The following is an 18,096-nucleotide window of genomic DNA, read 5'->3' on the forward strand; positions in this document are numbered from 1 at the left end:
TGTGCTCTCTTGTCCTAGATTCCCCCACCATGGGAAACATCCTTTCTACACCTACTCTGTCTAGGCATTTTAACATTTGAAGGGTTTCAGTGAGATCCCGCCCCCCCACATCATTCTAACTTCCAGTAAGTATGGACCCAGAGCCATCAAATATTCCTTGTATGATAACCTTTTAATTCCCGGAATTGACAATAGACAATAGGTGCAGAAGTAGACCATTCAGCCCTTCGAGCCTGCACTGCCATTCTGAGATAATGGCTGATCATCTACTATCAATACCCGGTTCCTGCCTTGTCCCCATATCCCTTGATTCCCCTATCCATAAGATACCTATCTAGCTCCTAGATCATCCTTGTGAACTGCCTCTGGACTCTCTTCAATGCCAGCACATCTTTTCTTAGATGAGGAGCCCAAAATTCTTCACAATACTCAAGGTGAGTTCTCACTCGTGCCTTATAAAGCCTCAGCATCACATCCCTGCTCTTGTATTCAAGAGCTCTTGAAATAATGCTGGCATTGTAATTACCTTACTCACCACCGACTCATCCTGTAAGTTAACCTTCAGGGTGTTCTGCACAAGGACTCCCAAGTCCCTTTGCATTTCATATTTTTGGATTTTCTCCCTCTTTAGAAAATAGTCCACAATTTTATTTCTTCTACCAACGTGCATTTTCCAACATTGTATTTCAATTGCCACTTTCTTGCCCATTCTCTTAATCTAAGTCTTTCTGCAGCCTACCTGTTTTCTCAACACTACCTGCCCCTCCACCAATCTTTGTAACATCTGAAAACTTGGCAACAAAGCCATCTATTCTATCATCTAAATCATTGATGTACAGCATAAAAAAGTGGTCCCAACACTGACCACTGCTGAACAACACTAGTCACTGGCAGCCAAGCAGTCAAGAATCCTTTTATTCCTACTCACTGCCTCCTACCAATCAGGCAAAGCTCTAACCATTTTAGTAACTTTCCTGTAATACCATGGGCATTTAACTTGGTAAGCAGCCTCATGTCAAAGGCCTTCTGAAAGTCCAAATTTACAACATCCACTGCATCCCCTTTATCTATCCTACTTGAAATCTCCTCGAAGAATTTCAACAGGGTTATCAGGTAAAATTTTCCCTGAAGGAAACCATGCTGACTTTTTTCTATCTTGTCCTGTGTCACCAAGTACTCCATAACCTCATCCTTAACAATTGACCCCAACATCTTCCCAAACACTGAGGTCAGGCTAACTGGTCTATAATTTCCTTTCTGCTGCCTTCCTCCTTTCTTAAAGTGGAGTGGAGTTACATTTGCAAATTTCCAGTCCTCTGGAACCATGTCTGAGTCCAATAATTCTTGGAAGATCATTAATAATGCCCCTACAATCTCTACTGCTACCTCTTTCAGAATCCTAGGATGCACTTCATCTGGTCCAGGTGACTTATGTACCTTTAGATCTTTCAGCTTTTTGAGCACCTTATCCCTTGTAATAGTAAATTGTCTTCCTTCACACACTACAAGATCTGGCACACTGCTGGTGTCTTCCACAGTGAAGACTGATGCAAAATGATTATGATTATTATCACTCGGTACTCACTGTTCATGAACCTGTGAATCCTTCCAGTTTCTGCCTTTTTAAAAAGCTGATCATCTCTGTCTCCTTTTCTGAAGAGACGCATGCTGTGCTGCCTTTTGTTTTACTTTTTCTTACTGTGCTTTTTTTTAACTCAAACATCTCGTTGTGCTTCAACTGGTAGGCAGTAGTCTCGGGTTCCTGTGCTTCAACAGGTAGGAGTTGTCTCGGGTTCATTGCCACTGTTACGTTTTGTAACTCCAAAACATTAAATTAATTACAAGGAAAACAAGAGAGCTGGGAATGTGGGTCTAACTTCATTTTTACTTTAAGTGAGGCATGTGCATATCATGTGGCAGCATAATGATGTTTGCCAATTACATACTTTACATCTTACCTACGATATATAACTTAAACAACAAAGAATGTTTAATCAAACAATATATTTACAATAATGCTCAAATATTACGGAAATATTAAATACTCTACATGGCTCACAGGATGTCTTTGATTTTTCACACTCTTCCCTGTAAACTTTAGAGACTGTTGTGCCTAAAATCCCAGGAGAACAGCAGTTTCTGAGATACTCAAACTCATCTTCTTCTTTGGTTGTCCATCAAAATCCGAAGACATAGAAACATAGAAACATAGAAAATAGGTGCAGGAGTAGGCCATTCGGCCCTTTGAGCCTGCACTGCCATTCAGTATGATCATGGCTGATCATCCAACTCAGAACCCTGTACCTGCTTTCTCTCCATTCCCCCGATCCCTTTAGCCACAAGGGCCATATCTAACTTCCTCTTAAATATAGCCAATGAACCAGCCTCAACTGTTTCCTGTGGCAGAGAATTCCACAGATTCACCACTCTCTGTGTGAAGAAGTTCTTCCTCATCTCGGTCCTAAAAGGCTTCCCCTTTATCCTTAAACTGTGACCCCTCGTTCTGGACTTCCCCAACATCGGAAACAATCTTCCTGCATCTAGCCTGTCCAATCCCTTTAGAATTTAGATAGATAGATAGATAGATAGATAGATACTTTATTCATCCCCATGGGGAAATTCAACTTTTTTTCCAATGTCCCATACACTTGTTGTAGCAAAACTAATTACATACAATACTTAACTCAGTAAAAAAATATGATATGCATCTAAATCACCATCTCAAAAAGCATTAATAATAGCTTTTAAAAAGTTCTTAAGTCCTGGCGGTAGAATTGTAAAGCCTAATGGCATTGGGGAGTATTGACCTCTTCATCCTGTCTGAGGAGCATTGCATCAATAGTAACCTGTTTCTATCTGTTGATAGAATTTTATATGTTTCAATAAGATCCCCCCTCAATCTTCTAAATTCCAGTGAGTATAAGCCTAGTCGATCCAGTCTTTCTTCATATGAAAGTCCTACCATCCCAAGAATCAATCTGGTGAACCTTCTCTGTACTCCCTCTATGACAAGTATGTCTTTCCTCAGATTAGTGGACCAAAACTGCACACAATACTCTAGGTGCGGTCTCAGCAAGGCCTTGTACAACTGCAGTAGAACCTCTCTGCTCCTGTATTCAAATCCTTTTGCTATGAATGCCAACATACCATTTGCCTTTTTCACTGCCTGTTGTACCTGCATGCCCACCTTCAATGACTGGTGTACAATGACACCCAGGTCTCATTGCATCTCCCCTTTTCCTAATCGGCCACCATTCAGATAATAATCTGCTTTCCTGTTCTTGCAACCAAAGTGGATAACCTCCCATTTATCCACATTAAATTGCATCTGCCATGAACTTGCCCACTCACCTAACCTATCCAAGTCATCCTGCATCCTCTTAGCATCCTCCTCACAGCTAACACCGCCGCCCAGCTTCGTGTCATTCGCAAACTTGGAGATGCTGCATTTAATTCCCTCGTCTAAATCATTAATATATATTGTAAACAACTGGAGTCCCAGCACTGAGCCTTGCGGTACCCCACTAGTCACTGCCTGCCATTCTGAAAAGGTCCCGTTTACTCCCACTCTTTGCTTCCTGTCTGCCAACCAATTCTCTATCCACGTCAATACCATACCCCCAATACCATGTGCTTTAAGTTTGCACACTAATCTCCTGTGTGGGACCTTGTCAAAAGCCTTTTGAAAATCTAAATATACCACATCCACTGGCTCTCCCCTATCCACTCTACTAGTTACATCTTCAAAAAATTCTATAAGATTCGTCAAACATGATTTTCCTTTCACAAATCCATACTGACTTTGTCCGATGATTTCACCTCTTTCCAAATGTGCTGTTATCACATCTTTGATAACTGACTCTAGCATTTTCCCTACCACTGATGTCAGACTAACCGGTCTATAATTCCCCGGTTTTTCTCTCCCTTTTTTAAAAAGTGGGGTTACATTAGCCACCCTCCAATCCTCAGGAACTTATCCAGAATCTAAGGAGTTTTGAAAAATTATCACTAATGCATCCACTATTTCTTGGGCTACTTCCTTAAGCACTCTGGGATGCAGACCATCTGGTCCTGGGGATTTATCTGCGTTTATTCCCTTCAATCCCTTCAAGACGACGTCCAATCCTTTAATGGTGAGATCTTTGATGACTATACAGTCCTATCCTGGACCCACAAGCTCTATTGCAGGTGGGACATGGATATGTGGTAGTGGTGGTCGTGATGGCAACCATGGCTGAATTTCTCCTGGCTCTCTTCTGCTGTCTTCTGGTTGTTCTTTCCATCTCCAGGATACGAACCCCGTCCCTACACAGCTGTCACCAAGTGAAAGGGTCAGCAGCAACATCCTCCAGGTCCTCGGGTCTGATCTTGCACTTCTATAAAGCATTCTTTATCTGATCCTTATAGCGCTTCTTTGGCCCGCCAGCTGAGCGTCGACCATGATGTAGCTGGCCGTATAACACTCTGCGGGGTAGCTGACATGGGGGCATTTTTATCACATACCCCAGTCACTGCAGCTGACACTGGGTGATCATGGGCTCAACACTTCTGCAGTTAGTCTTTACAAGTATTTCAGTGTGAGGCACCCGCTCACGCCAAGTAATTCCCAGGATGCGCTGAAGGCAGGTTATGTGGAAGCGCTCCAAGGACTTGATGTGATGGCTGTAGGTTACCCAAGCTTCACAGCCATAAAGGAGGGTGGTGACACAGACTGCTTGGTATATGGCGACCTTTGTGGAGGGACAAAGGCTCCTGTTCTGAAAGACTCTACGCCGAAGTCTCCCAAAGGCAGCTGATGCCTGCTTAATGCGGGTCTGGATGCCGTTGTCAATGCCGCTATCCTCAGAGAGAATGCTCCCCAGATATTTGAAAGATGGTACTACTGACAGCTTTTCATCACCAACAGTGAAGGCAGGTAGGGTGGGTGGGACACTGGCACTCCATTGGCAAACCACTTCTGTCTTGGTGGTATTGATGGTCAGCCCCATCCTGCTGTACACTCTTCAGTTTTCTTCGCCAGTGCCAGTTTAGATAGAGCACAATTTAGAAAAGTTGGATTTAATGGAAATGATGGTGCTTTTATTTTAGTGACGATGTCAAGATTTGTTATCAGTTGCAGTCTAGACACGTTTGCATATCTTTTTCCTCCACATTCCATATCTACCTATTGACATGGAGTAAATTTAAAACAGTTGTATGAAACTTTCAATATTTCTGATCAACCTAAAACCTGAATTTTCTGATTAACCTGAAAATAGAGTCAATGTATGGTTTATATAGTATCAGAATAGAGTAATGTGATCACTCGAGTTGAGTGTGATGTTCTACTGAGAAGTTATCTATTGACGGGATCTCAGGTGGTTGTAGAGGCCAGTCCAAGATCTACATAGCTGAGATGTTAGGGTGAATTCCCTTAATGGAGAATGCCTATGCGCAACTTTGTTTAACGTGGAGAGACTGATGCATGGGCAACCACCATGTCGTCTTTGACAAAATCGGGGTCAGGGCCCAGGAATGTAAGATGACTGCTGCAGCCTTCCTCTGCCTTCATTGTTGTTGTGATTTTTTTAAAATTTAGAAATACAGCACAGTAACAGGCCCTTTGACCCAAAAGCCCATGCTGCCCAAATACACCCACTGACCAATTACACACAATGACCAATTAACTTGCTAACCCATGCATCTTTGGATTGTGGCAAGAAACCTAAGTACCAGAAGAAACACACTCACCTATGGGGAGAACATGCAAACTCCTTACAGACAGCAGCAGAAATTGCACCCGGGTTGCTAGCGCTGACCGTAATAGCATTAGTTGATGTTTCATCAACTTCTGCCAGCTCCACCATTGAAATCTTGGTTTGATTGTTCTTTGTTTGGAATCCCACCACCCCCTTGAACTTGAATGACCTTACCAGGAGCATCACTCTTGGGAGCTTAGAAACTCATGAGCCTCTCCACCACGAGAAGGTGATGATCCTCGGAGAACATTGGAATATAATGGAAGTATTAATTATAATGTTTGTTTTGAATGAGATTACAAAACTTACAACTGGTTATGTGTATACTGGAGCAGGATGTTGAGCGAGGCAAATTTCTTCATCCACTCCTCAGTTCTTCTGCATCTGCACAACTGATAATGACGATGCTCTCAAATGTTGGACAGCAAAATGAGTCTGCTGTTGATAAGTTGTTATAATTTAAATATAGCACAGAAACCAATTATTTTGTTATGTAGTCTGGCATAGAAATTGGAACATTTGCCTCTGTTTTCATGCACAACTCATGCAAAAAAAAAAATTATTTAACTTGGAACAGATTTCCTAGTGTTCATTTGCAGGTGAAATAGTGTTAAGAAATTGGAGCAGCCAGTTTTGAGTATTATGCAGATTGGTATGTCTAATGTTATCCCTGAATTGTGCTTGCATTTATTGACATCACTATTAAGACCATAAGGCATTGTGCAGAATTAGACCATTCAGCCCATCGAGTCTTGTCCACCATTCCATCTGCAGGAGCCATGTATCTATTTTCTGTCTCTATTGTATTTTTCGTTGGATTTCGTTTGTGTTTGTGATGGGTAATTTGTCAGTGGGTTAGGTGTGGTAGAAGTGAAGAGTATGGTTACATATACATGTTTCAAAGGTTTCAAAGGACTGATGCTCTTGGGTTGGCTTTATGGTGCCTTTCCTGCCATACACGGCAGAATATTCTGTTTCTTCAGTAATGGGATGTGTAAACTACGTGTATATGTTACTTGTATATTGTATTTAAGGGAGATACTTCTGTTTATCTTGGAATATGATTTGAACTACATTGTGGAGTGCATTATATTTTAATCCAAGTGTAGTTTTAAGATAACTTTGTTGGCAATTAAAGATGATATTTCCAAGTGCCTAATAAAACAGGGCTCTTTGCTCTCAGTAGGAGAGAGAGAGAGATAGGGGCTGCTAGGAGTTCACATTGGGCAAGAAATAAGTATGAAGCTATTGTGATTTCTGGTAGATATCTTTTAGTAAATAATGACAATTTTCTTATCATTATTTTCGCTAATTTTTGATGCACCTAATAAACACCCTTGCACTAAAGTGCTAAGGAACTCCAGCCATTTTTTTGCTGATAACCCATGAATCTAAAATTTTTAGTGTGGTTGATGAAGGCCATGTATAACAGTTATTGCTGTTTCCTGCGTTCTTTATGAAGCTGTCATGCAAAGAAGATCAAGTCCACTATGTTGCCAGCTAGACAGAATCCACAATGTTACCTGGTGTGTGCTTCTTCAGCCACTGGTAAGATCTGGTTCCAACGCTGTCTGGTATGGAGGGGCAACTGCACAGGATCGGAAAAAACTGCAGAGGTTTGCAAACTCAGCCAGCTCTGTCATGGGCACTAGCCTCCCCGTCATCGAGGACATCTTCAAAAGGCGATGACTCAAAAAGGATCCCCACCACCCAGGACATACCTTCACTCTCAACATTATAAGAACAGCTTTTCAGAATATATTCCTACATTTTTTCTAAAAAGTAAAAGCTACAGTTGTGGAAAGTTGAAATGTGAAAAAAATAAATAGAAAAGGTTCAGAATTGAAACAATTTTTCAGATGCTACAAATTTATAATAGCTTCCTAACATTTTCTGTTTATGCTTAAATGACTGCTAGTTTTCAAATGATTTGACACAAGCTTAGAATTAAATATTGAAATGAAGTCTTGTTAAATTATCTGTTAAATGATCCTAAAATATATATAATGAACATGAATGAAAGTACCGAGAAAGGTTCACATTTAGAGACTTGTTTTCTGTGTTTCTTGACTTCACTTCTAGCAATGTCAATTTTTCTTTGCCTTCTAGATACAAGATGGGTAGAGCTCAGAGACCAAAGAGTGCAAGCACATACACCAGCAAGACGTCTGGGACCATGGCCAGTGGCAATATGATGTACGCCGATTCTCTGCTATCACGATGCAGTAGTTTCGAAGATGCTTTAGTGCAAGAATACATCAAAGAGATCAGTAAAGGTTCCTCATCTTCACCAAAGCAGCTGCCAAGGTAATAATTTATTGCACCAAGCTCATATGTTTAAGGGGAACCTTGAGGGGGAACTGATGGCTAACTGTGTGGGTCTGTGAGACTGCGAGTCCACTGATGAAGTTGGATGCCCCATGTCTCCATATCCACGAGCCCTCTGGAGGCTAGAGACCTGGAAACTGTCTATCCTGGAGTTGGGGGACTGTGCGTGTGAATGGGTGTGCGGGTGTGAAGGAGGAAGGAAAGGGGTTTATTTAGCTGCTGTTGTTCTGCTGAACATTATACACAGACACATTGGCACCAGAAATGTGTGGCAACATTTGCAGGCTGACCCCAGCACATCCTTGAGTGTGTTGGCTAATGCAAATGACACAGTTTACTGAATGTTTCAATGTACATGTGATAAATAAATGAATCTGAACCCAAACACAAACAATTAGAATTTGAAGAGGATAGAGATACGTATTAATATGGTGCCCACTGAGATTTAATGCTCAAGTCACCAGACTTGCAATAAGATCAAAGTTCAAAGTAAATTTATTATTAAAGTACATATATGTCACCATACACAATCCTGAGATACATTTTCTTGCAGGCATACTCAATAAATCCACAGAATAATCACCATAACAGAATTAATGAATGACTGCACCATCTTGGGCGTTCAACCACTGTGCAAAAGACAACAAACAGTGCAAATGCAAAAAGAAAGAAATAATAATAATAAATAAATATCAAGAACATGATATGAAAAAGCACTTAAAAGAGAGTCCATAGGTTGTGGGAACATTTCAATGATGGGGCGAGTGAAGTTGAGTGAAGTGTGTCTATATTTCAATCCCCAGCAATCAAATGCACTCCTTTCTACTGCTGTATATCATATTTAAAGAAGATGCATTATTCTTTGAACATCAAAATAAACAATGTTGGGTCTGTCTCCAGTGGAAGGCAGACACAGAAGGCTGTTACCTGTGCCAATGCAACGGCAATGTGACTGATTCAATTGGACGTTGACCACTGACAGAACCCTGAAAAATCACCTGCAGACCTCCCGACAGGGAGATGAGCAATGTAATTGGAGTCCGCAGTCAGCCTCAGTGCTGCCAGCAATACTCTGCACAAATTTAATGCTTTTTTCAAGGTTATGTGAAGTTCACAACAATGCTTCATCAACATTTGATTTTCCTTGCCCGTAGCAGTGGCTTATTATAAGAGCAAGCTGAAAGTCCACACAGTGTTGGTGTTCAAAATAACGGGCAACTTATTAAAAACTGGTGTGCACCAGGAGACAAGCAAGCTGATCAAAGTTCAAAGTAAATTTATTATCAAAGTACATATATGTCACCATATACTACCCTGAGATTCATTTTCCTGCAGGCATACTCTTGAAATCCAATAACTATGGTAAAATCAATGAAAGACCGTACCCAATGGGGTAGGCAAAAAATAAATACAGTACATACAAAAGAAAAAAAAATAATAACAATAAGAGAACATGAAATAAAGTGTTCTTAAAAGTAAGTCCATTGGTTGAGTGAAGTTATCACCTTTGGTTCAAAAGCCTGATGGTTGAGGAGTAATAACTGTTCCTGAACCTAGTGGTGTGAGTACTGAGGCTTCTGTACCTTCTTCCTGATGGCAGCAGCGAGAAGAGAGCCTGGCCTGAGTGGTGGGGGTCCTTGATGATGGATGCTGCTTTCCTGCGACAACGCTCTGTGTAGATGTACTCTTGTAAAACAAAATTTTTATAACAGAAGGCTGGCTACAGGAAGACTTAATTAAGTAACAGACTAGGCCCTGATTACAGAGTGAAATGATTATCCACAAGCCTAACAGTAAATCCAGTTTTCTGTTGCAACAATGGGTGCATGCTATAACACAATTAGCGAAGTTTCTGAAAGCTGGGTGTCGTTGCTGCTGCATTCCATGCCTCTGCTTTTGTCTGCGGTTCCCCATTACCACATTAGCATAATCCACATCCCTATTTACTATTTAATAGTTTGCACTGTTCTTTTTTTCTACAAACTTCTGCATCAGTTATTAAGAACAATTACATTAAATTATGGCTGGTATCTGTAAACTGACATTTTATCATTTTAAAATATTTCACTTTTATACCATTCCTGATTGCTCTTCACTACCCCCTCTCTGTCTGGGGTGCTTCAGACAGTAGTAAGTCCGCCAAGGTCAGGTGCATATGCGGAGGCAGCACCACACTCAAAGTGCCGGAGGAACTCAGCATGTCAGGCAGCATTTATGGAGGAGAATAAACAGCCGACATTTTGGGCCGGAACCCTTCAGTCCTGCTGAGTTCCTCCAGCACTCTGTGTGTGTTACTCTGGATTTCCAGCATCTGCAGATGTTTTTAAAAAACTTCCTTTTACCCGGTAGGATGCAAACAGCCAGTGCAAGCTGTTTTCAAGCCTTTTCGGCAACTTGTCCCTGAAGCCAAATCATGGCGTCACAGTGCAATAGTACACAGCACCACCTTGCCAATAACAGCAGGTCCTGCCCTTAGAAATGCTCAGGTAGCTGGCTGAGCCTAAATTTACTGGCTACCAAAAATGTAAAAGCTCTTTTTTGTGAGTGTCTGCAATCCACTAAGCAAATACAATCAAAATCCATTATCCCTGTAATCTTCGTCATCATTATGTGTCGTTAAAGATACTACTAAAAATATTAAACACAATTAAAACACCAATAAAGACACATGTAAACAGAAACACAAGAGATTCTGCAGTTGTTGGAAATACAGAGTAACACACACAAAATGCTGGAGCAACTCAGTAGGTCAGGTATCATCTACGGAAATGAATAAACAGTCGCCGTTTCAGGCCGAGATCCTTCTTCAGGATTGGAAAGGAAGGGGGAGGGAGCCTGAATAAGGTGTGTGTGATTGGGGTGGGGTGAGGGGCAGGAGTACAGGCTGGTAAGTAAAATGTGAGACCAAGAGGATGGGTGGGGAGGGGATGGTGGTTGAAGTAAGAAGCTGGGAGGCGATAGATGAAAAGACGAATGACTGAAGAGGAAGGAATCTGATAGGAGAGGAGAGTGGACCATAGAAGAAAGGGAAGGAGAGGGAGGTGATAGGTAGGTGAGTGAGAGAGGAATTAGAATGGGGAATAGAGAAAGGGAGAAGGAGATGAGAAATTATCAGGTTAGAGAAATCGATATTCATGCAGTCAGGTTGGAGGCTACCTATACAGAATATAAGGAGTTGCTCCTCCAACCTAAGTGTGGCCTCATTGTGGCAGGAGAGAAGGCCATGGTCCAACATGTTGGAATGGAAATGGGAAGTCAGATTGAAATGGGTGGACACTGGGAAATCCTGCTTTTGAGGCAGATGGAGTGAAGGTTCTTGACGAGGCGGTCTCCCGATCTAAGTTGCGTCTCACTGATGTAGAGGAGGCCATACCAGAAACAGCGAATACAATAGGTGACCCTGACAGGCTTGCAGCTGAAGTGCCGCCTCACCGGGAAGAACCACTTGTGGCCCTGGGGTGGTGAGGGAGAGGGTGAAGGGACAGGTGAGGCACTTGTCTCGCTTGCAAAGAGGGAGATCAGCTTCAAGGAACCCTGTGGAAAGTGGAGACTGGGGGAGGAGGGGGGGGGAAGATGCGCATGGTGGTGAGATCCCATTGTTGATTGCAGAAGTTATGGAGAATGTGATGCTGGATACGGAGGCCAGTTGGGTGGCAGCAAAATTGTATTCCAATTCCAAACAATGCTCAAATATGTGAATTTCATACTGCCAACAAGCCATACTAGGAGTGGTGGTCTAATTGTCAACTCATCTGTGCTTTGGAATGCTAAACCCTGGTAATCCATTGCAAAATTGTTCAGACACTGTATAATCCACTGGCAGTGTTTGTCCAGTGTGACTAGAACCCTTTTATCTAAGCAGGCTTTCACTTAGATTTCAGCATGCAAATCATTATCTTGAAAGTTCCCTTTGGAACTTAGGTGTGCAATTTGTTTAATGTTTTCAATAATCTGTCAGTAGTCGATGGGAGTGGGTAGTTTAAATGGTTTGGCACAGACTAAATGGGCTGAAGGGTCTGCTTTGTTGCTATACTTTTCTATGTCTCTACCCAGTATCAGACAAGTACAATGAGGACATGCAGAAGTGTACAGAGAAAGTGGGTGCATCTCTTTTAGTCTGTTTGTTCAAATGTCTAAGTAAATTTATTATCAAAGTACGTAAATGTCACCATCGACTATGTTGAGATCCATTTTCTTGTGGGCATTCACAGGAAAATAAGACTATATGACTTAGGAGTAGAATATTGAAAGGCCTGGATAGAGCTGATGTGGAGAAGATATTCTCTATGGTGGGAAAGTCTAGAACCAGAGGGCACAGCCTCAGAATACAAGAATGTCCATTTAGAAAAGAGATGAGGAGGAATTTCTTTAGCCAGAGGGTGGTGAACCTGTGGAATTCATTGCCACAGATGGCTGTGGAGGCCAATTCATGGAGTATATTTAAAGTAATGGTTGACAGGTTCTTGATTAGTAAGGATGTCAAAGATTGGGGAGAAGGCAGGAGAATGGGGTTGAGGGAGATAATAAATCAACCATGATGGAATTACAGAGCAGACTCGATGGGCCAAATGGACTAATTCTGGTTCTATGTCTTTTGGTCTTAAAATATAATAATATTTTAAAATGGCAGGCTATATTTCCATGAAGAATATTCCAGGTAAAATTAATTATAACATTTATAAATTTTGTACTTGCTTTAATTGATAAATCCTACCCCCCCCACCAATATAACACTATATTCTTTTGCTGTTATTTTTTGACCTACACCCTTTCTTAAAGTACCCGTGTGATTGTGTTTACAGACTTATGGAAATACACTGCACAATGCTGTCATGGTCAAAGTTAAAAGTTCAAAACTCAAAATAAATTTATAATCAAAGTATGAATATGTATCAAAACAGAAAATAAATAAGCTTGAAGTACAAAGGAAACAAGACAGGAAATAGGCAGGATTTTGACAGGGTTTATTCGTGTATTTTTCGAGGAAAGGAGTCTACCAAATAAGGCTGATGAACTGTAACCATGGAGTTACAAGTTCAAAGGTGAAAGTTCAAAGTAAATTTATTATTAAAGTACACATATGCCACAATATATAACCCTGAGATTCATTTTCTTGTGGGCATCTACAGTAGATACAAATAAAAATTATAGAATCAATGAAAAAAAATGAAACACAAACAAGGGAAGACAAACAGCCAATGTACGTAAGAGATAACTATGGAATTACAAAAAAAAAGCAGTAAGCGAACACAAACACATAAATAATAAATAGATAAATAAATTAACAAATAATTAACAGATAAATGAATAGATCAATAAATAAAGAAAAAAGAGACAAATGAATAAATAATATTGAGAACATGATTTGTTGAGCCCTTGAAAGGAAGTCTGTAGGTTGAGGTCAGTGTTAAAGGCATTGTGTAGTGTGACATTTCCGCAGCTCAGATTAGACCAAGAAGGCAAGGTAAACCTGAAAGTTAAATGGGATTTAACGGAACCACACAACAGCATTGTGTCAGTTAGAAAGTCAAGAATACTAACACATGGTAATGGATTAGAAGTTTTTTTGTCTGGTTGTGGTAGATTGTATATACAAGCAATGCCTGCCCATGTGAATTCTCACAAATAGTTGTTGTGTTGGAAGAAAAAGAGACTATTTGACATGCATGTAATACTTTGGCAACAAGCCGCTGCAAGTCTAAAACCCTGCCAACTGTCATTATCCTTCTGGTAAATTCAGTTCATATAAACTGTGTGATAGCGCAGGACTGCATAGTTCCCATTGAACCAAAGCTTGTCTGAGTAGCAGCATTTTCCACTCTTGAATGGGACTGTTGGCCTCATGGGGATTTGTGTCTTAGAATGTGGTAAGTGATTAGATTGTCCCACATTTTAAAATGATGCACTGTTCTACTGCTGTTGAAAGACATTTCCTACTCTTCCCAGCCAGCTTTGTCAAAGCCGTGGATTATCTCTGTGGTCTTCTTTGTGATATGTATTCTAACCTAATGCCAATTTACTGAAGACTTTCAGTATGTAAGAAAACACTGTCCCTCTTTATATCTCTATAATTTAAAAATCACATTGTCAAAATAAAAAAAGTTAATTCTTTTTGCCCCTTTTGCATCAGTATTGTTGGGATAAACTATTATTTATTTATCATTTTCATTTAGGTAAAACATTTAAAAAATAACAGAAGATACAATGTGAAGACAGTCTTAAATGTGAACTAAAAACACCACGGAAACCTGTAAAATTAGTTTACGAGAATCCCTGGAGTCCTGAGACAAGTAGAATTTTAAATTTGATTATAAAAGTGGTTCTTAATGACTCTTGGCAGTCTGAGTGAAAAAACGTATTTATTTATTTAGAGATACAGCACAGTAACAGGCCCTTGTGGACCAACCATGCGGTTACATCCATGTGACTAATTAACCTACTAAACTGCATGTCTTTGGACTGTGGGAGGAAACTGGAGCACCAGGAGGAAACCCACATGCTCACGGGGAAAATGTACTAACTCCTTACAGAGAGCGGCGGGAATTCAACCCAAATCTCCAGTGCTGTGATGGTGTTAGGCTAACTGCTACAATACTGTGCCACAGCGGATGTTTTCAATACGTCTTATACAAGGGGTTGCCAGCCTGGGATCCGAGGACCCCATGCTTAATGGCATAAGTTCCGTGACCACGTGGGTTTCCTCCGGGTGCTCCGGTTTCTTCCCACAGTCCAAAGGTGTGCGGGTTAGTAGGTTAATTAGTCAAATGATGTAATTGGGTGGTGCGAGCTTGTTGGGACAGAAGGGCCTTTTACTATGCTGTACCTCTAAATAAATAAATGGCAAAATATTCAACTGAATACAGTTCCCAAAGCCGGGCTAGAATCTGCTCAGGATCTCAAGGAGTCTTGTTCAAAGAATGTGGTCGTCAAGTGTGTCTGATACATGAACTGCTTTATCCACACAAATGAGTTTCATCATTTTAATTTCTCTGTCAGATTTCTAGAGTGGTGTGCCAAGGTCTTGAAAACACTTAAGTTCTACCGTGGATAAAAATGGTCAAGATTCAACATTGTTTAATGTCATTTCCTGTACACAAGTGCAAAGGAGAATGAAATAATTGTTACTCCAGGATCCGATACAGCACAAAAAAACACAATAAGATAAAGAACACAATGATAATATAAAAGCAGAATAAATATAAATACATATGATGACTTATATACATAGATTGATTGTATGTCCATACATTGCTGCTAGGCACAGGAGTGTCTGCACATCAGGTGACTCTGACAGGGAGTGATAAAGTAGTGGTGGTTGGGGGTGTGGAGGGGTGGGTTAGTGGGTGGAAGTGTTGATCAGGCTTACAGCTTGGAGAAGTAACTGTTTTTGTGTCTGGTGGCCCTGGTGTGGATGCTACATTGCCCTCCACCTGAAGGGAGTGGGACAAACAGTCCATGTGCAGGGTGGGTGGGATCCTTTATGGGGTTACTGGTGCTTTTCTGGCAACTTTCTGTATATATGTATATAGTTTTTAAAAGAATCAGTTTTGCGCATCCAAATTTCTAGGTCTTTTCTATATAGAACCTATCTATATTTCTTTTCTGTTCTCTGTGTAAAAGAGTTTTCTTTATCCAGTGAGCTTCTGGAGCACAGCAACACATGCAAAATGCTGGTGGAACGCAGCAGGCCAGGCAGCATCTATAGGGAGAAGCACTGTCGACGTTTCAGGCCGAGACCCTTCGTCAGGACTTGGTTCCACCAGCATTTTATGTGTGTTGCTTGAATTTCCAGCATCTGCAGATTTCCTCGTGTTTGCGTTCTGGAGCACAGTCAGACTTTTGTTTTAATTGGGAGAAGACTTTGGGATCAATTTTTCAACTGTTCTTGATGTCTGTAAACTGGGAGTTTAGGGCCAAGACCTGGAAGCCAGAGGCCCGGAGGCAGCTTTTTCTAGGATTGCAGGCCTGTCTGTGTGTGTGAGTGGGTGGGTGGGTGGGGAGGGAAGGGGAGTTAGTTGCTGTTGCTTTGTTTTTTTTGCTGTATTGTTGTTGCTGTTGTTGCTGGAATGTGTGGTGACATTTGTGGCTTGCCCCCAGCACATCCTTAGTGTATTGACTTTTCATGCAAACAGCATATTTCACTGTATGGTTCAATGTATATGTAATAAATAAATGAATCTGAATCAATTATATTTGTTACTTTAAGTCTGCAACAAAGATTTCCAGAAGGCATCAGACCCAAGTCATAAACATGAGAACATCTGCAGATGCTGGAAATCTAAAGCAACACACACCAAGTGCTGGAGGAAGTCAGCAGATTAGGCAGCATCCATGGAAATGAATAAACAGTCAATGTTTCTGACTTCAGTCTTGGTGAAGGGTCTCGTCCAGAAACATCGACTGTTTATTCATTTCCATTTTCATAGATGCAACCCGCCCTGTTGAGTTCCCTTAAGATTTAGTGTGTGTTGCTTCAGACATAAGACATAGGAGCAGACTTAGGTTACTTGACTCATCCATTCGATCATGGCTACTAACAATAAATTTCTAGTAGCTGTAAATTCTAATTGTTTCACACTGTTTGCAATTGGAGTACTCTAGCAGCTTATTTAATTTATTTAGATTTATAAATCATTAGGGATGTGGGTGTAGCAGTTACTTTAAAACAAACTAAAAGCACTCAGAAACTAAGCACGGGATGGGGGTGTTGATTTTGTACGATATGCTCCAATAACGAACTTCCAATTCAAAGAAAGTACCTTCATTCCTTTATTAAGAAACCAACAAAAATGAACAATCTTGTAACGGTGAAAATCTAATGAAACTAAAGCCAGTGAGATAATGAAATAAACAGGTTAAGCATATTCAATTCAAGTTTACTTATGCATTAGTGATCTTAACATATTTAAATATAACATCTTGAATTGTCAACAAAAAAATCATTCCCTCAGCCTACTCCCTGCTCTAACCAGACTAAAAATCTGAATTAAAGACAAAGCGCAAATACGTAACTATACTCTTCGCTTCTATTGCTCCCCAATCCACATGACAAATTACCCATAATAAACGCACAACACGAAATACAATATGGACAGGCAGAAAGTAGATCTGTGGCTCCTACAGTGGGGGTTACTGGCAAGGTAGTATTAACTCCCCACTACCTATTGTTCTTGAGAAGATGTTATTGGTGAGCTCTGCTCTAGAAATGCTGAAGGTCCTCCTACAGTACATCATCAATCAAATGTTTGTAGCAATGAGAAACAGAATAGTTTTCTTATATTAGCATCTTAAATTAAGTATTCAACACTTTCAAATAATTCATGGACAGTAAGTGACCAGGGCCTCTCAGCTCTAACAGAAGTGGCCTTAAATTCAAAGGACCATTCAACCAATAATCATGCAGAGAGTTGTAAAATTAGCCAGCTCCATCATGTGCACTAGCCTCCGTAGTATCCAAGACATTTTCATGGAGTGGTGCCTCAGAAAGGTGGTATCCATCATTAAGGACATCCACCACTCAGGACATGACCTCCTTCTCGCTGTCACCATCAGGAAGGAGGTACAGAAGTCTGAAGGTACACATTGTGTCTTATGAACAGCGTCCGTCTCTCTGTCATCCGATTTCTAAATGGACAGTGAAGCCACGAACACTATCTCACTACTTATTTTATTTCTTTTTTCACTACTGATTTAATTTAACTATTTGATATACATATACAGCATAGAGTGTAATTTACAGTTTTTTTCTATGTTATCATGTATTGTATGGTACTGCTGCCGCAAAGTTAATAAATTTTGCGACACATGCCGGTGATATTAAACCTGATTCTGATGTGACATTTCCCTCAGGCTTGTTTAATAACTCTAAACATTACACATCTGATCTTTCTGACAAAGAGATTGTTTTGTGAATCTGTGAAAAATAGGTTGAACACAAGATGAAAATTCCATATAATCATTTAACATAAAGAGCTTGCATTTACCTATTGACTGATATGTCCTCAGGATGTCAATCAAGCAATGACTTTTG

The 18,096-nt window shown here is 40.6% G+C and overlaps 1 protein-coding gene across 1 annotated transcript in view; it reads left to right on the forward strand.

The window, feature by feature from the left end:
• LOC140729730 (doublecortin domain-containing protein 1-like) overlaps positions 1–18,096 on the forward strand; it is a 537,877-nt gene that overhangs the window by 54,855 nt on the left and 464,926 nt on the right. The window contains exon 3 of the mRNA XM_073049855.1: positions 7,848–8,045. Within this exon, the coding sequence (XP_072905956.1) occupies positions 7,848–8,045 (198 nt within the window). The remainder of the gene's footprint in view (positions 1–7,847; positions 8,046–18,096) is intronic.

Source organism: Hemitrygon akajei, chromosome 6 (genome assembly GCF_048418815.1).
Source record: "Hemitrygon akajei chromosome 6, sHemAka1.3, whole genome shotgun sequence".
Taxonomy (NCBI): domain Eukaryota; kingdom Metazoa; phylum Chordata; class Chondrichthyes; order Myliobatiformes; family Dasyatidae; genus Hemitrygon; species Hemitrygon akajei.